The sequence below is a fragment of the Hydra vulgaris genome, chromosome 02 (assembly GCF_038396675.1).
Source record: "Hydra vulgaris chromosome 02, alternate assembly HydraT2T_AEP".
Taxonomy (NCBI): Eukaryota; Metazoa; Cnidaria; class Hydrozoa; order Anthoathecata; family Hydridae; genus Hydra; species Hydra vulgaris.
The window spans coordinates 32,257,306-32,282,783 of NC_088921.1; the positions used below are offsets into that span (position 1 = coordinate 32,257,306).

Genomic DNA, 25,478 nt, shown 5'->3' on the forward strand with positions numbered 1-25,478 from the left:
AAAAGTGTTAGAACATTTATATAACAGATTACAAAGAAAAAGAATGTAGGTATAAAAACAACAACAAAATGCATTTAATGTGAAAAATATCTTGACTAAGCTTTGAAATACAAAAATAGCATTCTATTTTATCAATACTCAATTAAAAATATTTTTAATGCTATTAAAATACTTTGTAAATAATAATTTTGACATAGTTGTGTAGCAAAATATATTAAATTGATCAGTAAACTTGTTAACTATTTATTAAATGTTGAAAATTCCACAACACTTGACTTTAATCGTTTAGCATAGTCTGGGTGGCTTTGTCGTCTCTTATATTTATTCCATGTCTTTTTAAACTCATGATGAACAGATTCACTTGCTTGTTCAGAGTAAATTCCAAGCCCATTATCAGTATTGGTACTTTTTAGAAATGGTACAATATGGTTAACTGCAATATGAACTTTCCACGGTATATTCAAAGAAATGTTTTCAAAGTAAGTATTAATATATTCCCTTAAATTAGCATAAGACATCTTGAATTTGAAAACAACAGATTCAATATCACCAATTTTTTCTCCAAAGGTGGCTTGCTTCATTGATTGAAACTTTCTTAAACATTCAATTACTGGTAGTAAATCAAGCTTTCCTTGATCAGCAATATCACGAGAAAGAACATCTAACTTATCTAAAAGTCTGTTGGCATTGTTGCCATCAAATCCAATGCCATGGTAACCTCTGAAAAATATGTAATTTGAGTTTAACCACTTTTCAAAGCCAGGCCATAGTTTTGATAATAGTTTTCCAAAAGTTGTAACTATTCCGATTAATGTATGCAACTCAGGTACTGGAACTAAATTTTCAATAATTGTGTCTGGATCCTCTTCAAGATATAATAATCTTGGATTAATAACATTTTTATAATCAGCCATCTTTGATTTTGGTTTTCCAGCTTCTGTGTATTTACTGTAATAATAATCGAGGGAACCAAGAGTTCGTTTTTCTCCATTATCCAAAAGACTCTCTCCTTCACACCACAAACAACTATATTTTCCAGCATGGCTTGTAATGCCAAACATTGAGTTTGCACACTATAAATCAAATGCAACAGAATACTTAATATTTTGAAGATTAAGAGTATCAACTAATTTTCTAAGATTTCCATTGTGTTCAGACACTCCTTCTACAATAGCAACAATAAAACAACGCTTAACTCCAGCGTCATCAAGGTCAGGTTGGTTGCTAGTTTTATCATGCGGATTAAAAACATTCATAGTGACCTTTAAAAAACCTTGGCCAGAATCCAAAGCAACTCTTACAATTGTAGAAAGAGGGTCAATATTCCTTTCAGTGATTATATCATGTATAAATTCATCAATATCTTTAATATAAACCATTGATTTATTTACTATATCACCAGCTTCAACAAATTCTTCTTCTTTACATGAAAAATATTCATTCATTTCTGCTTTTAAAGCCTCTAATTTTTTAAAAATATTTCCTTCAATGCTACTTTGAAAGCCAAGACTTTTTCTAAATATAGAACACATTTTTTTGGTTTTACACTGAGATAGTTCTAAACATTTTATAAGCTCAATGATTGTTCCAAAAGATACTTGACTAAAATTAGCATGGTCACATGTATTGTCAGTTGTTCCGGCAACAATAGTTAATGGTTTCCCATGAGTAGCAATTGTGAATTTTTCACCTCTAAAAATATTTTCTTTTTCCATTTTTGTTTTTAAAATACTTGAAGCGACACGTTCTGCACTTGCTGATCCCAATGCATATGCTGCATTAACTAAATTTTTCACAGCTTGAACATCACTAAAAAGATGAATAATGCCTGACTTAACAACACCATAACATTTTAAGCACATCCTTTCATTTTTATCTTCATTTTACTCAGAAGTAATAATGTTAATATCTTTTGATATTTCTGAAACATCTGAAGTTCTTCTGATATCTTGACGGTTTATCTAATCAAAAAAAAAATCTAAAGCTATATAAATTAGTAATATAAAAAATATAACACAATAAAAATAAACACATCGATGACATATTAGTTCCTAAAACAAGCTGTTTAAATTTTTTTTTTTTTTCAAGTTTATTAAAGTTCATTGAGACACAGCTCTTTCTTTTTTGAAAATTAATAAAAAATAAAACAACTTTATTTAATTAAACACTAAGTCTTAAATAAAGTTTTTTATTAATTTTATAAACTAACCTGAGAAATTTGCTTTAGCCACTTATCAAGGTATTTTGTATCGTTTTTTTCCAAACAATAAAGGTTTTTATAACAATTGCCGCAAATAACTTTAGGATGGTTTGCTAAATTTTGATCATAGCTATCCCAAATAAAGGTTTTTATTTTTTCTTCAATAGCTTTAGATATTTTATGAAGCTTTGCTGACTTTTTACCAAAGATTTTAAAACAAACAGCACATAGATTGTTGACCGCCATTTAATAAAACTTGTCGTTGTGTACCATAATATGTCTAAAATCAAACTACGCTGGTATTTGATTTGCAAATTATAGCCTTTTTTTTTGAAAATGGCGGATGTTTTTTAACTAAAAATTATAATTTTTATTTTTTGATTTTCATACATTTTTCCATTCCCCTAGAGGTTTTTACTAACCAAATATTTATTTTCATATATACAACTAAGTATTTATAAAAAAAAATTTGATGTGGGGAGACTTCAAACCTGGCGGTCACTGTGGTTCATTGTGCTATGTGATGTGTTTTGACGTTTTATTTTAATAAATTATATTGTGTTTTGGCGTTTACATTTTTACTAAATCTACTTTGGAGTGCATTAATTGCCTCATCTATTCCTTGTTTAATTAATGCTTCTTTAGTTTGTTCATTAATTAATTTTTTTGTTTTTGTTCTAATTTGTTCAGGCATGACTTTAAATTTTTCAAGTTCACTAACTATTAATTCAAGTTCATTGTCATTTATATGTCCATTCACTAAAGCTTTAGAAATATTATCATTTATTGTATTTAGTTTTGAATCAGCAAGTACCTTAATCTTTTCATGCTTTACTGCTTTTAAATTTAATTTTTTATTAACTTGCCCATTGATAAAACACCTGCTCCTAATGCTGCACCCTCACATGCAATAACTACTGGTGCTGCAATTATTGTTGCTAAAAAGCCAATTGCAATAGTTCCAAGTGTCATAGTGCTTGCAAGTAATGCATTATCAATTGCTGAAATTATTTTTACAGCTCTATGATACTTTTTACTTAACATATTTCTCTTTTCTCTCTTACGCTCTATTTCTTTTTGAATCTAATTAATTTTATTTAGCGGTATGAGCTTGGTTTTCAACAGGTAACTGATTTTCATCAAGTGCACTTGGTGTAATATTTGAATATATGTTATTATTATCTTTATTAAAATCGATTTTGTATTCCATTTTAATAAGTAAAAATAATTTTTTTAAAAATATTTACAATAAATTAACAAAGTAGTACCAAGTAAAGGAAAAGGTGCACCAATAAATCCTCCCTCTATTTAAGAATTGTGTGCTAGTTGTGTTTTACTTAAAGTAATTATTGAGCTTTGACCTTTTTCATATGCTCTTTTAATTCTATTCAATTGATAATCTGTTACAGCCTAATACATGCTTGCCATTAAGATCTGAATGTGATAACTTAATACTAGATCCATAACCATCTTCAATTGAGATCTTCAGGATCAGGTACACCTTCAGGTGTTTCGAAAATCTTGCACTCCATATCTGTTTTTTCACTTAAATTTGTTGAAATGTCTTTAATTATAAGCTTAGGGTTTGCATTTAATTTTTCTATTTTGTCTTGTAACTTAAATAGTTCAAGAATAATTTCTTTTGGTAATTTTTTTTCAAAAGATTGTTTTAAAATTTTGTATTCTGGTTGAAAAAGAGATTTTCCAAAAACTTGTAAACTATTATAGTCTAACCAACCAGGTCTCAAAAAGTAAATTCAATAATAAAGTAGTTTTTCCACAACCTGACTCTCCAACAATAATTCCTCTTATACTCTTAGGAAACAACTTATTATTATTTCTCTTATCGTTATTCGTATTCCATGACAAATCTATAATATCCATTTTTATATATTTAAGATTCATTTTTATATATAAAAATGTTGTATATCATTTTTTTCTCTATATATATAAAAATGAACTGTCTCAAATGTAGAAATAAAACAGATACACTAAACTTAAAAAATGTTGTGAGTAAAAACAATAGAAATATGCAACGTGGAGCTTGTGCTATTTGTGGAACAACAAAAACTAAATTCGTATCAGCAAAAACAGGAGGTAATTTAGTTGGATCAATTAATTCAGCAACAAGTAAAATAAAACTACCATGGTCAAAGTTTCCAGGTAAAATGCATATAAAGACGCATATAAAGAATGGAGTAAACCTGTAGATAGAGTTGATAATGCAGCTTAACATCACGATCTTGCTTATAAATACTTTGATGATACAGCAAAAGAAATTTTGCTGATAAAATTATGATTGAAGAAATGGATGCTATAAAAAATCTGCCAATACCTGAAAGAATTAAACAAAGTATTATAAAACCTATTATACCATCTAAAGTAAAGTTTGGATTAGGTTCATTGAACCCATATGACTTAGGTGTTGAAAAAAACTACCAACGATCAGTAAAAAAGACAAAGATAAAGAATTAAAATGGGCTGACAAACTTGCAAACGAACTTCATAGGTCAGTTGTAAATCATTTCAGAAAAGTTATTGTAAATGGAATCAATGAAATATGGGCTGCTGATTTAGTTGATGCAATCTTTTTCCAAATTCAGTGACGGTATACAATACTTATTAATGGTGATAGATGTTTTTTTAAAGTACAGATGGATTGTTCCATTGAAAAGTAAAACTGGAGCTGATGTTGCTAATGCATTAAGTAAAATCTTTAAAGAAAAAAGGTGTCAAAAAATGTGGGTAGATAAAGGTTTAAAATTTTATAATAAGCATGTTAAAGCGTTAGGTGTTGAGTTATATTCAACTGGAAATGAAGAAAAAAGTTGCATAGTTGAACGTTGGAATAGAACAATGAAAGATAAAATGTTTAAGTACTTTTCAGCTAATTCTACTAGAAAATATATTGACATTTTAGATGAAATGGTAAATAAATACAATAACACAAAGCGTTCTTCAATTGAAATGACACCAGTTTCAGCTAGCAATAAAAAGAATGAAAATGTTGTTTGGTTAAATCTAAATGGAAATGCACGATCAGAGTCCGTAAAACCAAAGTTTTCAATTGGTGATAGAGTTAGGATAGTTAAAAAGAAAGGAACGTTTGAAAAAGGATACACACCGAGATGGACGGAAGAAGTTTTTACAGTGACACAGATTCAGTTCACAGATCCACTAACGTATAAAATAACTGACGATAATGGTGAAGAAATACAAGGTACTTTTTATGAACAAGAAATGCAACTAACCAAAACATATTTAGGATTGAAAAAGTTATTCGTAAACTCAAAAACAAATCATTAGTAAAGTGGTATGGATATCTTGAGTCGTTCAACTCATGGGTTGACAATAAAGAATTGATAAGTCTGAAAAATTAGTTATTTAATAGGACATGCTTTCTTTTATGCTTAGATTTCACCTTAAAATTATTATTTCTTTGTTGAAATAATAATTAAATTAACACAATGTCATGCTAGTTGAAGAGCCCATAATATACATTTTGAAAAATAGTGGAGATGTATCATACTTTCTAGCTCACACACTTTTTTTGAAAATGCACTTTTTTATGAGCTAAACCCGTTGTTTATACTACTTATATCTATTACAGTCTAATTGATAAAAAAGGGGTGTGAGGCTGGTCAACAGATTTTTTCTGCTTACCTTTAAAATTTTTGCCTAGGAGGCCTTCATAAAGACAATAGCTGGATGCATTTAAAATCTGTCTAAGATGATTATTTTTTTGTTATTTGTGCAGTGATTAAGTTTTATTTCATTTGCTTTTAGCACATGTGTTATTGTTTTCTCTTGAGTTTTTTTTGTTTAAAAACACAGTTATAATTAATGAACTTTTAAAATAATTTTCATATTTAAAGAAACGTAAATAATTTCTTTTTTAATTTTTATAATTTCTTAGACATGTTTGGGTCCTGTAAAAGTGGATAGTTAAAAGCGGGTAGTTAATAAAAGCCATAAAATTAAATGAACTTATGTAAATGAAACATTTATAAAAAACATGGTTTTAAATGTTGCAACTTATTTGTTTAGATGAAATGCAACTGCATAACACATTGCACGGGGTTCTATGCACTACCTTGTATAAGCAAAGTTCTCTTATAACTTACAACATGACTAAAGTATCTCAAAAAAAAAATCGGATATTTTTGTTTTTTAGTTAGAAAAGACATTCTTTTTAGCTTGAAAACTTTAACTTAATGAAAAAAAAAAAAAAAATACACTGCTGGAAAGTTCTAGTATTGTTTACGTTTACCTATTTTTAATGACACATTTCTTTGTATTTGTACAAAAAAATGTGTCATTAAAAATCTACTCCAGCTTTATTTATAAACATATCGTATAACAAAATATGACTTTAAAAGTCATATCTTGTTATACGATATGCTTATAAATAAATTGATTTTAATAAAAAAGGCAGCATATAACTATTTTTTTAAATATTTTAGATATAATAATATATTTACAAATATATTATTATATCTAAAATATATTTAAAAAAATTGTTATACGCTGCCTTTTTTATAAAAATCAATTTTTGTATATATATATATATATATATATATATATATATATATATATATATATATATATATATATATATATATATATACATACATACATACATATATATATATATAATCTAGAAAATTTAAAACTAATTTTTAATTTATAATATTTTGCAGAGCTTTTTCAAATTCCATTTACCTTTGCTTTCTTCTTGTATAGAACCCGAATGACCTAAAAGTCATATATTCTGGCCAGAATTTGTGACTTTTAGCTCTTTAGAATCACAATATTTCAGGCTGAAATGCCAGAATTTATTTTTTTACCTTTTTAAGACGTGACACAGACTGTAAATTATATCAAAAAGTCATTGTCCTACATGGCAATAAAGAACTATAGGTAAACCTAGGTAAAAAGTAAAAATTTCTTAACAAACCCAATGTAATTTTATTTACAATTATATAAGGATTTCTATAAGTTTAGAAATATTGTGGTGTGAAGAGTTTCTATCCAGTTTTGGGCAACAAACTAGCTCTTTTTTCATCAAAAATGTTACGTGAAGTTTAAGTAACATTTAAAATGAGAATAGTCTCATTTCAAATGTTACTTAAATTTTAAATAATTAAAAAGTATAGGATGCCTAGTACAGTAAATATTTCAATTTTAACCTAAACAGAAAAAAAGAAAAACAAAGAAATAATTTCAAATATAAATTTCACTTTCAATCATAAATGTAAAAAATTACATAAATATATTCTTATTCCGGCTGGAATTGTATTAACAATTTCGGCAAATCTGGTTTCTGCCAGAATTCAAAATTTCCAATCCGGTACACCCCTATTCTTGTATTTCTTGGCATTTGAAATAATCAGGTAAAATTATTTTAATCTATTAACCAAGATACATGGTCAATGAAACAATGATACAATTCTTTGATTGAAAACAGTTAAATATGCTGAAAATGTTACTGAAGTATTAGTTTTCATTATTATTTATATAAGAAATTATTATTTTATATTTCATTCATTTATGTAAGTTTTATTATTTTAGTATTAAATATATTTTTTAATTTATTATTAATCAAACTTTTAGATTTTTTTAAAAATAATTAATTTATACAATTTAATCAAAATTATAATTTTTTTTTCAAATTATTTTTCGATTTTCCTTCATTTTATTTTGTTATTTTTTCTTTTATTTTAGATGCTTTGGTCTTCTTTTAGCACAAGGAAGAGATGTTGCTGAACAAGAGTTACATCTATTACCAGAGGTTTATTGTTTTTTAATAATTTTTTTTTAAACAAATTGATTTGTAAATTAAATTAGCAAAAAAGTAATAACTGTAATTTAAAAAAGACATCAAATAATTATATCGTAATATGATATTAAATGTAATACAGCAAGCATATAATAATAAAGTTATCAAATAATAAAAAAATAAAAAAAAAATAGTGTAAAAATGGTTTTGACTATAAAAACATTCTTGTAAACCGATTTAAATGGCTAAAATCAATCCTTATTAATTTTCACTAATTTATTATTACTTATTTAGCTGAAAACAGATCATCGCCCTGGTGATAAGGTTATAATATCAGGTCATTGGAACCCAATGTTAGATCAGTGGAAAATGCTTAATACTGATACTGGAAAAGGTTCTATACTTATTAGTTACTTGGTTACTTACTTGTTACTAGTTATTTGAATACTAGTTATTTGAATCGCAAAATCAAAAATTTTGAGAAAAAAAATTAGTTTTTTTGATTTAATTTTACATATACAGCATGCAATCACAATTTTTTTTAACAAGTTTTTTTTATTATACAATCTATGTACTGATATATACAAAACATGTTATGAAACTTGGTAATTGATGCTGACTCCTTTTCGTGCTAACTCCTTTTGACTTCGAATTAGGCTTTTAGAGATTTTATGGATTTTGTAATATGGTATGGAACACTTGCAAAAAAAAAATTATTGCTTATTATTTTTCTCTGCAAATTCCAAAAATATAAATTTTTTTCTGTATTGACCATTTTAAACTTATAGCGTTTTTAGCCCTAACTGTAGACTGAGTGCCCTTACATTATCAGTGCCTCAAAACATGAAGGAAGATTGTTAGTGTGCTTCTCTTGCAGCCTAAGTTTGGATTAGTAAAAAAAAGTAGTGGGTTAAAAGAAAGGTATTAATATGTATACAATAGTAATTGTAGACAGTAAAATACATCATTAATAGGTACTTTAAATGCAAGGTTTTCTGTTTCAGCATCATAAATTTTTTATAAAATGTAGAAAAAACGTTTTTGGTATGCTTGTTATCAAATACGCATGCAAAGTTTGCACTCAAGACCAAAGTAATTTGTTTTAAAAACATCTATATATATTTACACAAACACACACAGACCCCTACAGTAAGATGCTAAACTATTATATACAGTCTTCTCTGTTTGAAATTTACTGCCAGCGCATGAAAAAGCGCTGGCCGGACAGATATTATTTGTCTGGCATGCACGATTTTAAAAAATATTTATTTTTTGTACCTCCTTAATTAGAATTTGATTAAGAAAAAAGTGCCACCAGTAGTATTGGCGGGCATGTGGGCGAGTGCAAAACTGCAAGAGCGCGAAAGCCCTCATCAAACGGAGAAGACTGTATATAGTTTTGTATTATATTTTGTATTAAATGTTCTTTTTTTGAATGCAGATAACCGTATCTATATGACAGTTGCTGCTGATATTGTTTTGGAGAATTTGCAGGAGCCAATACGAATATTAAAAGAAGTCAAAGTAAGAGTGTTTAATACAAATGAAAAGTTTTGGAATCCATCTAAACCCAGGATACAAGATGAATATCAGTTGCAAGTTTTTGAGGTTTTCTTTTTATGCTTTTAATTTTTTTTTGTTAATTTAAATTTAGCATTTGTTCTTTTTTTTAAACATAAAAACTGTTTTGTTTTATTCCTCTTTTTTTTTTCATTTTTATTCATATCCTTTACTTTTTAGCTGGTTACATATTTTTAAAGCTTGTTATCTTTAATATATACATTTTAAAAATTACAATGTTCCCGACATTTCTAAATGCACATATAACTACTAACAAGAAGCACATAAGGTTAGAATTAAGATAAGGTCAAAAATAACTTTAGAAAGAAACTTAAAAGAGTTAACTTAAAAGAGTTGTAAGTGAAATTTAGAAAATTCAAATTGCTGCTTAATTAAATCCCCATGTTACTCAGACCTTTTTTCTTTCATGAATTGGTGTGAAAGACCTTATGTCTGTAAAACCACCTGAAATCAAAGTAAACACCATTGACCTGAGGTAAAATATGCAATATGAAAAAAAATTAACAGAACTCCATCAGTAAAGAAGCTTGAGAACAGTTTTTTAGCCACAAAATATCAAATTTTATTGTATTTTATAGCAACTGCTGATATTACTTGCATATACCATTTTGGATCAGCAGTTAATAATATACCTAAATTGTTTTTTAAATTAGTTTCATTAGTTTCGAAATTTCCATCTCTGTCATTAATAGTATACTTGTTAGTTATATTTATTTTTATCTTTAGCACTAATGTAAAGGATTTTGCATTTTTCTTTGTTGGGTTTCATTAACCACATGCTACACCAATTAATTATTTTATTAACATTAGTTTGAAGTTGATTTGGTGTTTTAAATGAAGTTTAAAATATCAATTGAAGCTGATTTGGTGTATTATTATTGACAACTGAAATTAATTTGCTGTTATCAGCATATAATTTGCTTTCTGAAGTAAACTCATTAAGTAAATCAAAAATATATAATAAAAATAAGTGGTCCTAAGTACAGTTATTTTTTTAAAATGTTATTAAGGTGCTCCAAGAAGACCTATCGGTCTTATCACAGAGCACTGCAAAGGAGCATTTAACCAAGAAGTTTACGCCTCCTTTCTTACCAATGTCACTTATTGAACTAGAGCTGGTGTCGAACCATGAATCTATATATATATATATATATATATATATATATATATATATATATATATATATATATATATATATATATATATATATATATATATATATATATATATATATACTTATATATATATATATATATATATATATATATATACAACTCTTAGATGTTGTCCGAAAGTTTTTTCCATATTTTGTTGACAAAAAGTAAAAATTAAAATGCAAGACCGGAATTTTTTTTTTTATTAATGATAGACTGCCTGCCCCAACCAAACCCTCAGTCGATGTAGCAGCACTCCCTTGCGGGTCAGGCTGTTTGTCAGTCGATGTAGCAGCACTCCCTTGCGAGTCAGGCTATTTGTCAGTCGATGTAGCAGCACTCCCTTGCGAGTCAGGCTATTTGTCAGTCGATGTAGCAGCACTCCCTTGCAAGTCAGGCTATAAGATAGTCGATGTAGCAACACTCCGCGCTTGATTTACAGTAAAAAAAATAAAAATAAAAACATTTTATTAAAAAAAATAAAAATAAAAACATTTTATTAAAAAAAATAAAAATAAAAACATTGTTTATATTGTTAAAAACATTCAGAATGTTTTAAAAACATTCAGAATGTTTTTAAAAACATTCCGGTCAATTAAATTTGCGTTTTTGTGGTTTTTTTATATAACAATTAATTTGTAATTAAATTAATGGTTTTGACTTTCGTCCAACACGGAAATGTTGGATGAAAGTCAAAAGTAATTAAAAGTGACGTATGTGTTGGCGTAAGAATCACTTTTTTCCTTCTGCTCTTCCTAAAGCCAACAAACTATAGATCTATATATATATTTATATGTATATATTAATATATATGAGGTTTGTTCAATAATTAATGAGACAATTAACTATTACTCAAAATGGTCGAATTGATTCATATGAAACTTTCAGGATGTGAATTTAGCAATCTTGCAATGATATTTGAACAGCTGTTTAATCTTCTTCTGTAAACATAACTTCAAATTTAATCAGTTAACGATGGGGTGTTCGCTTAAGAATTAAATGGTGGAAGAACAATGTGCTGTGGTGAGATTTTCAGTCATGGAAGATGAGATAGGTGGTTAAATCCGCAAAAAATGTTAAAAGAGACAATTGTTTGAATTGTTTATAAATGGCTACAACAGTTTAAGAGTGGCCGTACAAAGTTTCTGACGAGCAATGAAGTGAATGACTTGTCGAAGTTAAGACTTTCTCTCTCTAATTTTAGATTAATGCATTAATTTGGGATTATAGGTATACCACTTTTAAACTGGTATGTGAAAAAGTAAACGCTAATGTTGGAACTGTCTATAACATTATTGACAACAAGTACAGGAAAGCCTGTGCAAGATATGTGCCCAAACAACTCACGAATGCTCACAAAGAAATCCGGCTTTAAATCAGTCAACAGTTGAAACGTCAATATTTGGCTGAAGGAGAATGTTTTTTTAAAAGAATTGTAACATGATGAAACATCAATCCACAATCAGCCGAAGTCAATACGACAGTGCCTTGAGTGGATGCATACAACTTCTCCCACCGGGAAAAAATTTAGTACTCACTGGCCATTAAAGTCATGCTAATAGTAATCTGGAATTTTCAGAGGTCAATATATTGTGATTTTTTTGAAGGCTGACAAAAACTGGTGTCAGAGATGGATATATATATATGCAGTGCCGCATTTGTGGCTGCGGCGCCCTTAGGCAAATGAGTAGTTGTTGACCCATAATCCTTAATAGAAGTTAAAACAACACATATCTACAAGAAAAAACTAATCATCTGTTATTTTTTTGTTTGTTGTTTTGTTAATTTATTGATTTATTAAAAGAAAAAGTTCACTCTAAAAGTAGTAATTAAAACATGTACTTTTTATTACCCATCATAGCAATGATTAAGTTAGGTAATGTGAGGTTTTGCACCAAGATTTTATACTTTAGGACACTCATACCTATTGTTGCCTAAAATCTTGTTTATTTTAAACTAATCATAGTAATAGTTTTTTTGAAAATTTTTAAGGAGATGGTTCTTCAATCCTATCATCAACCAACAGTTTTATTAAAACCAAAGTTAGCCATTAAATTGAAAAACATGACATCTGGTCCAGTTTTCCTTTTAAAGTTAAAACTATTTGAGGTGCTGACACTCATGGTACTCTTAAAATTTATGATGGTCTGTATTTATATTTTACAGAAATGCTTTGTTGCATAAATTTCATATTGATTAGTTAGACACTTTTATTATTATAAATAAATTTCTGATTACATTAACAACATGTTTTGAACAATACTTCTTTAGTATTTACCTACCATGATTTGAAATGCTTTAAAATCCAGTTATGCATAAAATAATAGTTATCTTTTTATATAAATATTGTTATTATAAAGTTTAATGTCTTATTTTAACTTTTAAGGAAGTTGAAAGTGATAAAAGGTCAAAAATTAGAAAAGAAGACTATAAGAAAGAAAAAGTTAAAAGTGTAATTGCGAAAAAAAAAATTCAAAGTTTTCATTCTAAAAAATGTTGAAAATATTGATTGATTTTAGAAGAAAAAAAGAGAAATATCAAGCATCAGTTCCAAACTTTGACTACAGTAATATCGATTATGGATGGTATTGCATTTTTTGCACAAAAATGTGAACATTTATATTACTTTTGTAAATAAAGCAGCAACTTTAGTGAACATTACAATCATGCTGTTAATTGACATTAACAGCACCGAAGTGACATCGACAATGTCAACTGCGCATCACCAGAATTCCATCAAAAGTGAAGCAGCTTACAAAGAACTAGGTAAAATGCAAACTAATGCATTGGGGATAAATGTGAAATGCAAACTTGTTGTTGGTAATTTCATTACAAAGTATTAGGTACATTCACGCATTTTCCAGACCTTGCCTCAGCTTACCAGTGAGTGTGGTGGTAAGAAAATCCAGACCCATTCACTCACTGCCCCAAAAAATGTCTATTAATTATCATTTTTATTTTTCCAAGAGTATGTTTTAATAAATAACTATCTGTAGCTGCCTTTAATCAACTTTTTTCAAGATATCAATTTCACTAAACAGTGAAAATTTTTTTAACAAAATGATCAGTTAGCATTTTATTGGTTTTTGACTAGTAAAAAAACTAGTAACTAGGTTGCAACTAGTAAATTGGTTGAGACGTTGAGCAAAGCAAGCATCAAGAAAGTGCTGATTGAGTTCTTTCAAAATATTATATGTCTTTTTGACCAACAAGTAAAAAAACTAGTAACTAGGTTGCAACTAGTAAATTGGTTGAGGCGTTGAGCAAAGCAAGCATCAAGAAAGTGCTGATTGAGTCCTTTCAAAATATTATATGTCTTTTTGACCAACAAGTAAAAAAACTAGTAACTAGGTTGCAACTAGTAAATTGGTTGAGGCGTTGAGCAAAGCAAGCATCAAGAAAGTGCTGATTGAGTCCTTTCAAAATATTATATGTCTTTTTGACCAACAAGTAAAAAAACTAGTAACTAGGTTGCAACTAGTAAATTGGTTGAGGCGTTGAGCAAAGCAAGCATCAAGAAAGTGCTGATTGAGTTCTTTCAAAATATTATATGTCTTTTTGACCAACAAGTTAAAAAACTAGTAACTAGGTTGCAACTAGTAAATTGGTTGAGACTTTGAGCAAAGCAAGCATCAAGAAAGTGCTGATTGAGTTCTTTCAAAATATGTCTTTTTTCCTGTATGGACAACACCAATGGTAATTTCAGGGATTTAAATGTCTTTTAAAACAGGTTATGCCTATTTCAATATGTATTTATTATCAATATGAAAGATGTGAAGCCATGGTTTTATTTTTTGTCCTTGTCTCAAAAGAGTTTTTGAAAGCATTTTTTTACTTCATTGTGTGTTCTCAGCTATATCTCCCCTAAATATTATATCTCCCCCATATTGATAGATATTATTGATAGAACATTTGTTCAGTATGAGTTTTGGCTAAAGTTTGTTATTTTTGCACACAATAGTCACCTGAAGCTGACATATAGTATAGAAGAGATCTTGTTTAAAAAAATTGTTTAAAGTTATTGCTTCTATTAATGATTTTTCCATTTAGTGCTGCTTGCGAAGAATGTATTTTTTCTAAAATCACACCTCTGAAGACCCGTCTGCATACCCAACTTGAGCAAGTAACAATTGAAGCTTTTCTTTGTATCGCCTCTAAAACACTAAAAGCAGGATTTTCAGACAGCGTATTTAAATATTTTGTGGACTCACTAAAAAACCAATAACCAATATTGTATTTAGACATAACCCTGTAGAAGACAAGTATTTCCACAAATACAAAAACTAAAAGTTTTATAAGGAAGTATCACACTTACAATACTTCCAACTTTAATTGATAAAACCTTCAAAATAAACAAAAATAATATTGATATACAATTTTAACAATTTTTTTAAGTTTTAAAGCATTATCTGTACCCAACTTGTTTAATAGAAAATTAGACATTAGAAGATAATTTATATGAAATTAAATAAAATATGCAATAGATAGAGAACTTACATAAAAGAGAGTGTTAATGTAGGTAGAAAAACTCTCATAAAGGGTATAAATAAATAAGTAAAAATTAAATTATGTTATGATGACACTAACCATTTAGTTGATGAAAATTTTTACCAAAAAATTTTACCTATAAAGTAAACAACATTTAAAAAAGTAAAATTGTTTACTTTGAAAACTAAAGCAACTTTTAAAAATTAACTTAAAACATTGCTAATAGCGCTTGTCTATAAGATTTATTACTTCAAAATTATTTCTATATCAATAATCAATTTCATATCCTTTGTTTTCTATAACTTCTCTACAACGACATGACATTGATTGAATCAATTTATAAATTTGTAATTTATTTACTTCCTGTTATGTTTGTTTAAGCTCGATGTACAACTGATCATCATCATTGTTCTTTTCAGTCAGATAGCCTTGTCTAATTGCTTCCAAAGATTTTCAATGAGGTTAAGGTCTGATGAGTTAGCTGGCTATTTCATTAAACTGATATGGTTAGTATTAAACCAGGTTTTAGTAAGTTTAGATGTTTGTTTAATGTCATTGTCCTGCTGGAATTGCCACCATAAAGGGATATTATCATCAGTAAAAGGAACCATTTGTTATTCCAAAACATCTCTATACATGAAGCGGTCTATAATGCAGTTGATTTAAAATAATGTTCCTTAAGCATAAATATTTGAAAAACATCCCCAAACTATCACTTCTTTACTACCATCGTGTTTAAAAGCAGCTCTTGTACACATTGGGTTTACTCGCTTGCATTATGGGCGTCTTTCATTTTTTTCCTCAAATAAATTTTGCCTCGACACTCCATAAAATTCTACTTGTTGAAATTTTAGTTATAGTTCCTTAATTACATCTTGAGCAGTAGCAAAGGAATGCTTTTTCACAAATCTCACCAACCTACAATCAGGAGTTTTTAATGTTTCAGGGGGACAACCTCTGTTGTACTTTATTTTGACAGTGCCTCTGGCTTTGTATCTGCTGATTTATCGGTTGATCATGAGTGATCCATCAGTTGATTACAAATTTTCCCACATTATACTTGACCAATAGTTCATGTTGTTGAACTTCATTACTAAAATCAGCAATTACTTTTTGCTTAAATAAGGTACTATATTTATTTTTGGCCATTATTTAATACAAAAATGTTAGAATTATATATCAAATTTATTGTTATAATAAAATGATATTTTAATAATGAAGTTGCACTTTCAAATCAAAATAACTAATAAAAAATAAGAAATTTATCTATTTAAGACGATTTACAAAAATTAAATATATTTCTGTGGTTAAACTATTGTTTACTTTGGTTCTATTGTCAAAGTTGCTTTTGTTTTGAAGCCTATCCAAATTTGTTTAATTTAATAATACAGGTATTTTGAACGCAATTTATAATTTAAAGCATTAAAAGTGTTTAAAATAAAAATATTTTAAGAATTTGTTTTAATTATATTTAATAAGAATAATTCTAAAATTAAATTAAAAAAAACAACATATTTCTATCTATAAATGAAGATTTTTAATTTAATCATGTTGTCTCCTAAGAAGTTGCTTTAGTTTTGGAAATCAGTTTTATTTTCATTATCATAAACCATATTTTACACACATACACACACACACGCACACACTCACACACACACACACACACACACACACACCACACACACCACACACACATACATTAAGGCATATTATATTTTTTGTTTTGATATACTTTTATGTACTTAGAAATTCAATGAAAATGGTGTGCGATGTTTTGTAAAAAAGAGTTTTTTATCATCTCAAGAAAAAGAAAAAGCTCAACATTTTAGTTTTCGTTCAGTTTCATCATTATGGAAAAATACAAATATTCCTCATCAAGTCACACAAAATGAAAAAGAAAATTCAAATAGTATTGGTATTAAATTTTTGTATTTTTAAAAATATAGTATTTTTTACATATGAAATAATAATTATACAACATTTATAAATAAAATTTAGTAATAATGATAAATGTAATTCACATATAATCAAAAATTTGTGTAAAAAATTGTTGCAGTCTTGTATAGGTTAAAATAAAAGGACTAGGACTAGGACTAGGGTGCAATGGAACATTTAAAAGTTTAATTGCTATTTAATTTATTTTATTGTAAATATTTATGTTAAATTATAAATTCAATTTTTTAACTTACTGTTACATAAATAGTTTCAATAGTAAAAATTAATGTCTTTTTTTTTTGTTATTTTTGTTTTGTTTTTTATCTATAAAATATACTTTTCGCAATGCAGACATTTCAGTTTTTTGTTTTTTTAAATTAATTAAATTAGATTAGTAATTGATGCTATTTACCATAATTTCATTTATTGAATACAATCATATTCATATTTTGACGGAATATGAATATAAAGTTCTTTCAATAATTTTCAGAGTTGGCTGATCGTAATGATGAAGTATTTGAAGTAGAGGGCGATCAAGATGATGAACCGCTACTTTCTGGAACGGGTCATCTGCATGAAGAATTTAGTTTGGAGCATATTGCCACTTGTGAAAACGTACTAAAAGAATGGGAAGAAACCCATACAAAGCCGAATGTTTCATTTCTAATGAATTTATTACAAACAGTAAACTTCAAATTTTTTATTTAGTTTAAATATATAGAGTTGTTACTATTACTGTTACTATAATTTAAATATATTTGTTACTATTGAATTCACTTGAAAAAGCAGTTTATAATTTTAAAAACTTGAAACTTACGAATTACGAAATACGAAATACGTTCTTTTATTCTAATGATCTTTTTTATATATATATTGATTCTTCTTTTGATTTGTTAATTTCAATTTGTTTTATATATTTTGTATTAAATAGGGTTTTCCGGATTTTTTGAGAGCCAAGTTGTGGGAGTTGATTATTGGCTTAGAAAATAATTCTGACCTGTTAAAAAGTTATGAATATTTGATTGAAAAGGTGGCGTGTTATTTAAAAAAATTTTACTATGAATTTGCTTTTGTTTAATACATTCAAAATATATTTTTCTTTTCTTTTTTTTTCATTTAGGAATCTCCTCAAGAACAAGTAATTATATGGGATTTTAAAAGGACATTTCCTTCGCATGAATTTTTTAAAGAAGCAGGCGGTAAAGGTCAAATGGCTCTTTATAATGTCAGCAAGGCAATATTTTACATAAAGTCTATTGAACATATTAGTTTTCTTAAAGTGTTATTGATTTTTTTTATACAATAATAATAAAAATAATATATATATATATATATATATATATATATATATATATATATATATATATATATATATGTATATATATATATATATATATATATATATATATATATATATGTATATATATATATATATATATATATATATATATATATATATATATATATATATATATATATATATATATATATATATATAAAAACTTTGGAATTAAAAAAAATGAGGTAACAGTTAGAGGTTAGCAAAAAAAATTTGACACAAAGGGGTTACCATAAAACATCAAAGCAAGGTTGGCGGTTTTTTGCCGACCTTAAACACTTTATGGTCTGCAGTGAGGTTGGCAATGCCAAATGCCAACCCTAATTCTGAGAGCTATATATATATATATATATATATATATATATATATATATATATATATATATATATATATATATATATATATATATATATATATATATTTATGTGTATATATATTATGTATGTATGTATGTATAATAATATATATATATATATTATTTATGTATATATATATATTATGTATGTATGTATATAAATATATATATATATATATATATATATATATATATATATATATATATATATATATATATATATATATGTATATATGTATATAAATACATGTATATATATATATATAAAACGCTGTTCAAGATCAAAGGAACCAAAATAGAAAATAATGCAATAAAACTATGACAAAACATAGATCACGCAGTGGAATAGTCTAAGAAGCGGCTCATTTTTTTTACTCTAGGTAAATATAAAATCATGCTTGCTGGTCACTCAAATAAGTCTTTACTTTTGTCAAACGGCAATCAAGAAGACTTGAATGTGTCTTAGGTGTCCTAACATCAAACAACCTCAAGGTTAAGCTACAGCAGCTAGATCAAACCAAGTACTTGGTAAGCAAAAAAAATTATTTTTCACAAGAGATAACATATATTACACACAATATAAATTAAACCTGATCAAGAGTATCTCACTTGAAAATATCACAAAAACACTTGAATGCAACAGTGAGCAGTTAAAACAATAAGTGAGATAAACAAAAACTATGAGGACACTGAATTACCTTGTCACAGTGCTTAGTGCTGCACTTTCATCAAAGTTTACAACTAAAACTTTATTTTTTTATAATGTTTTATTTTTGCTTGTTAAATTTTGATATATGAATAAACAAATCAAATTCATATATATATATATATATATATATATATATATATATATATATATATATATATATATATATATATATATATATATATGTATGTATATATCAGCCCTCAGAATTAGGGTTGGCGTTTGGCAATTCTGACCTAAATGCCAACCTAAAAGTGTTTGAGGTCGGCAAAAATCTTCCTCATTTCTATGTTTTATGGTAAGACCTTTGTATCAAATTTTTTTTGCTGACCTGATGCCGATCTCTAAAAGATTAAGTTCATTTTTCCTAATTCCAAGGGTTTATATTTATATATATATATATGTATATATGTATATATATATATATATATATATATATATATATATATATATATATATATAATATATATATATATATATATATATATATATATATATATATATATATTTATACATATATATTTATATATTATTATTATTGTTGTAGTTATTATTGTTAATATTTTATTTGTAGGCGTATTCAATTTATGATGAAGAAGTTGGTTATTGTCAAGGACTTTCATTTCTCATAGCTGTTTTATTACTTCATGTATTTTGCTATTTATAATAAAAAAATTTAATGCGTTTTATAATGGTTGATGATTTTGATAATTTTTTTCTATTAAAAAGTTTAATTTTATTGTAGCATCAAAATACATTTAATAGTGCTGATTTTTAGGACCCATGCGCGATGATGCATAAATTAGATTGAAGCTTTTAATTCTTTGTTTATAATATGCATGTTTGCTTTAAATTGTTTATTTATTTTAATACTAAGGTTGAAGAAGAAATTGCCTACTGTATGCTTGTAAAAATTATGTATGTCTATGGACATCGAAACTTATTTAAAGATGGATTTGCTTTATTACACGAATCATTTTATGTTCTTAAACGCCTACTTGAGGTAATTTTCTAAACAAAATGTTTTAATTGGTTATAAATATAAAAGTCACATTTATATATATATATATATATATATATATATATATATATATATATATATATATATATATATATATATATATATATATATATATATATATATATATATATATATATATATATATATATATATATATATGCCTTCTTAGTCTTAGCATGTGTCATTTGATGTCATGCTAAAATAGCTGTTTGCATGTATAGTACATACATCCACTAAATAGTACTCTAGTACCAGTCTAAACCCAATCCAGGTTTGGGCTGGTACTTTCTAGATATAAAAGACTTTTTTTAGCAAAAAAATGTGAGGGGAAAATGTATAATTAAACTAAATAATACCATAAATATTAAAAAAAAAAGTCAACTGCCAAGACATGATTAAAGATTATGACCACATGGTGGATCTCATATATCGTAGAAAATTTTATCGAGATTTTTATAACTAACTTTTTAAAAAAAATATGTTGAAAAGTTTTAAAAAATGCCTTTTTTAAATTAAAATTTTATTTTTGATGTTTATTTTTTTTTCTGTCTAAAAGTGCCTGAAATGTGATAGCTGTTCATATCAAGTATGGTGATTAAGTAAAAACTTTAACCTGCCATTCATTCAATTTTTAGATGGTAAATTATGAAATGTATAGATAGGCATGTTATGCAATAAAGTCGGTTCTCTTCTGTTGACTAAATCCGGGTGCTGCTGGTGTAATTTCCAAAACATTTCACAAATTTTCTTACAATAGGACTCTGCTCTAATGATTTGGTCTAGTTGGAGAAAGTTATAGTGGATGACAACATTTGATGACAACAATAATGTAACTATAATCTTTTTTTAGTTGACCTTTAGGTAGTGCTTCAAATGCTCATTACCACTATCCCAAATGTTTCATGCAGTTGTACTAGATCCACTTTTTCCCATATCGCAGTTCAATCCAAAAATAGGTCATTTTGGTTGTGCGTGAGCAAGGAAGAACAAACCTTAAAAAATGACAGCTTCTGCTGATTGTTTATATGGCACCCACTTTTCAAATTTTTTATGACTCCTAATTCATTTGCGTTCTCCTGAACATTCCCTGTTTGAGGATGTTCAGGGCACCACACTAAATTAATTTTTTAAACTATTTCCACTGCTAATTGTAAAATATAAAGTTAAAATAAAATATCATTTAAAATTGGTTCTTCAACATGCCACAGTTTTTTTCCGGAAACAATGGGATTAAATTAGTATTAAGTAAAAACTGACAATGCAATCTTGAGCAGAAAATTAATCCTTAAAGTCCTAAAGCTTTTCTTTTAACAGAATATGAAAATATGAAATTATTTTATATTATGAATTCTGATATAAAGTGGTACAAAATAGAATTTAATAGTTTTAAAAATTTTATGTGACTCTTCAGAGAAAAGATGAAGATTGTAGAGCAAGATAACGATTGACAGACAACTTAAAGGATTGCAAATTATATGAATCAGGAACGCAAGATGAAGGAAACAAATTCCAAAGGACTGATGTTCAAGGAAAAAAACTAGACAAATAAGAGTTTTTGAAGCACCTAGGAACAGTCACAGAAAAAGGATGAGACTTAATTGAATGATGAGTAACACGAGAATGAATTTTAGTAGATGGCACAAGAGTTGTTAGCTCTTTAGAGCAGTGCCCATTATAGTATTTGTAGAAAGAAAAAAAGAGAAGCAACATTGCAACGATGTGATAATGGTTGGAGGTTGGCTGCAAGAGCAGGTCCAACTATGTTTACAATGCATTTTTGCACCTTGTCTAAAAGAGAAAGGGCATCATTAGAAGATCCGCCCCAGATATGGCAACAGTATTCCATACAAGGCCGGATTTGAAATTTATAGAGATAGAGAATAGAATTCGAAGTAAGAAATTGTCAAGCTTGATAAAGAGATGCAACCTTAGCAGATGCTAATTTTGCAACAGATTTGATATATGGTTTTCAAGAAAGATCGGAAGTAAGAGTTAATCCTAGAAGATGAAGAGTAGATGACTCATCGAGTACATCACCGTTTATAAATATAGGAAGATCTAAATTATTGCGATAACAATTGGCTGAAAAAGAGTTTTATCTGTATTGAAGTTCACCAGCCACTGTGAGCCTCATGCTGTAGCAGAAGTGAGATTCTTTTCAAGCTCAAATGCCCCCTCCAAGCAATCAGAGAGTGTTGGTTTCTTATCACGACAAGAATAAATGGTAGTATCATCAGCAAACAATGCCACCTTAGATGTGAGAATATCTGTAAGATCGTTAATGTAAATTAAAAAGAGTATAGGGCCCAGGATAGAACCCTGAAGTTACAGAATAAGAAGAAGAGTGCTGTCCATCAAAGACAATTTTTATACTACGATTGGAAAGGAAGGATTCGATAATCTTAAAGATGTTACCTGATACACCATAAGAAGAAAGCTTATGAAGAAGACTTTATCAAAAGCTTTTGAAATGTCAAGAGCAATGACATTAACCTCTCCACCTTTATCTAATGCACGATAAAATCTATCAGTTATTACAGTTAGCAAATCAGCTGTAGAACAAGAAGATCAAAAACCATATTGATGGTCAGAAAGTAAGCTATTAGATTCAAGATGAGAAATTAAGTGCTTGTTAATTAAAGATTCAAAAACCTTGCTTATGATAGGAAGAAGACTTATGGGATGATGGTTAGACCAATCAGATCGCTCTCCAGAATTTTTGAAGATAGGGATAACAGATGCCGCTTTCCAGCAGGCTGGAAATCAAGACTCTGATAAGCACTTAATGAATAGTTTTGAGAGTATAGACAACAGCTCCGGGGAACACTTCTGCAAGACAATAAGAGGTATGTTGTCCGGGTTGCAAGCTGTAGAAGAGTCTAAGCAGGAAATCACTTTAAATACAGAAGCTGGAGTGAAAGGAATGTCAAGCAATGGATCAAATTGTTTGTTGGCAATATCAGGTAGAACGAAACTAGTGGAATCAAAAGATGATATTGATGAAAAAATTTTTAGCAAACAATTCAGCTTTGTCTTTAGGTGAAGTGGCAAAGTCTGAACCATACAAGAGAGGTGGAATTAAAGATTTGCCCTTATTATTAATACTATTAAGGATTCTCCAGAAGTCACGAGAGCCTAATTTTTGAGATGAGATACGAGGTTTCAAGACCTGAGAATAGTGGGCTTTGGTGTTAGACAAAACCTTTTTACAATGGTTTCTGGCAGTTATAAACAGATGTCTGTTTTCTGGTGAATTGTTTTGCTGAAAGATATGAAAGTAACTGTTTTGATTGGTAATTGCAGCAACACAATGTGAGGAAAACCATGGAGGAGAATGAGGCTCGTCCTGAAGTTGTCGAGAGGGAACAAAAGATTCCATACCAGCCTGAATCCACGAAGTTATGTAAGAAGCACATTTGTCAACAGGAAGACGAAAGATTTCTACCCAAGGGCCATCACAAAGAAAATCACGGAAAGAATTCCAGTCAGCTTTAAAGTAGTTGTAAGAGGTACGATAATAGGGGAATTCAGGTGATGAAGAAGAATGAGATTTAGTGAGATCAAACTGTGATCAGAAGCACCTAAGGGTGAATGTGGAGAAACTGAGCACTGACTTGGATCAGAAACAAAAAATAAGTTGAGTAAAGAAGGTAAATGATTCGGGTTGTCTGGAAAGCGAGTTGGAAAGTTGACTATTTGAATTAGGGATTGAGAAAAGCAAAAGTTGTGGACTTTAATGCCTGCATAATCACTGACACTAGAGCCAAACCATTCAGTTTGATGAGCATTAAAGTCACCGACAACAGCAATATAGGCTGATGGATAAAAAGAGATGGCTTGGTCAATATGATCATTAATAACATCAAAATGAGTGCAGTCTTGAGATGAACGAGAGCAATAAAGAACAAATAGAAAGGCGATAGAGTATAGTGGTGCTAAACGAAAGCACATGAAAGAATAGTCTGATGATTCAAACCTAGTTTCACGACAAATCTTACAAATGTAAATGCCCAGACCAAGCATGTGACTATTGGAGTCTTTACAAATTAAAGGAAGATAACCATCAACACTAAGATCACAAGATGAGACAGCTGAACTCAAGTTAGTCTCACAAAGAGCAAGCAGGTATGGTGAACTTTGCAAGAGATAAGACTCAACAAAAGAAAAGTTACTTCGAAGGCCACAAATATTAGTGAATGATAGGTTTAGAGAACTTGGTGATGGTGATGGTTTTTTGTGTTTTATAGTTTTTGGTACTTTATTCATTTATATATAAATACAAGTTTATATAGAGGATAAATATAAAAATTTAATACAAAAACACAAAAAACCCTCTGAATTAGGAAAAATGAGGTCAACAATAATTTGCCGACATCAATCTTTTTGAGGTTGACAAAATAAATTTGATACAAAGGTCTTACCTTTTTTGCCGACCTCAAACACTTTTAGATTGGCATTGCCAAATGCCAACCTAAAAGGGTTTGAGGTAAAATAGGGTTGACATTACTTCTAAAGAAAATTTACCAAGGCAATCTGGCCCTTGTAGATTTTAATTTCCTAAAAAATATTTAAAAAAAAACAAACAATTTCCCGATGAAAAAAATCAATAAATTTAATTTTTCTCAATAAAAATCAACTAAAAATAAAATAAAAAAGACTTTAAACATTAAGTTTTTCCATTGTTGCTTTCAGTTTTAAAGTAACTGTGTTTTTGAATCTTTTTGAATTTTTATTGTAGCAATGATTTCCATTTCCATTTAAAGAATTTCCATTGAAACTATTGCTATTTTTAAGTTTTAGTTTTGATGGTTGTCACATTTTCATGCTTTAATACCGTAATATTACAGTCACCACACCCATTGTGGTTAATTAGACTGGAAAAAATGATATTTTAAGCATCACCCAAATATATACTTTGTA

General features: G+C 27.9%; 1 protein-coding gene across 1 annotated transcript in view; it reads left to right on the forward strand.

The window, feature by feature from the left end:
• The window catches only part of LOC100197406 (rab GTPase-activating protein 1), a 131,310-nt gene that overhangs the window by 90,310 nt on the left and 15,522 nt on the right, over positions 1–25,478 (forward strand). Inside the window, exons 6-14 of the mRNA XM_065790625.1 lie at positions 7,925–7,991; positions 8,274–8,373; positions 9,421–9,587; positions 16,949–17,117; positions 17,628–17,821; positions 18,069–18,167; positions 18,258–18,371; positions 20,112–20,186; positions 20,415–20,540. Of these exons, the coding sequence (XP_065646697.1) occupies positions 7,925–7,991; positions 8,274–8,373; positions 9,421–9,587; positions 16,949–17,117; positions 17,628–17,821; positions 18,069–18,167; positions 18,258–18,371; positions 20,112–20,186; positions 20,415–20,540 (1,111 nt within the window). The remainder of the gene's footprint in view (positions 1–7,924; positions 7,992–8,273; positions 8,374–9,420; positions 9,588–16,948; positions 17,118–17,627; positions 17,822–18,068; positions 18,168–18,257; positions 18,372–20,111; positions 20,187–20,414; positions 20,541–25,478) is intronic.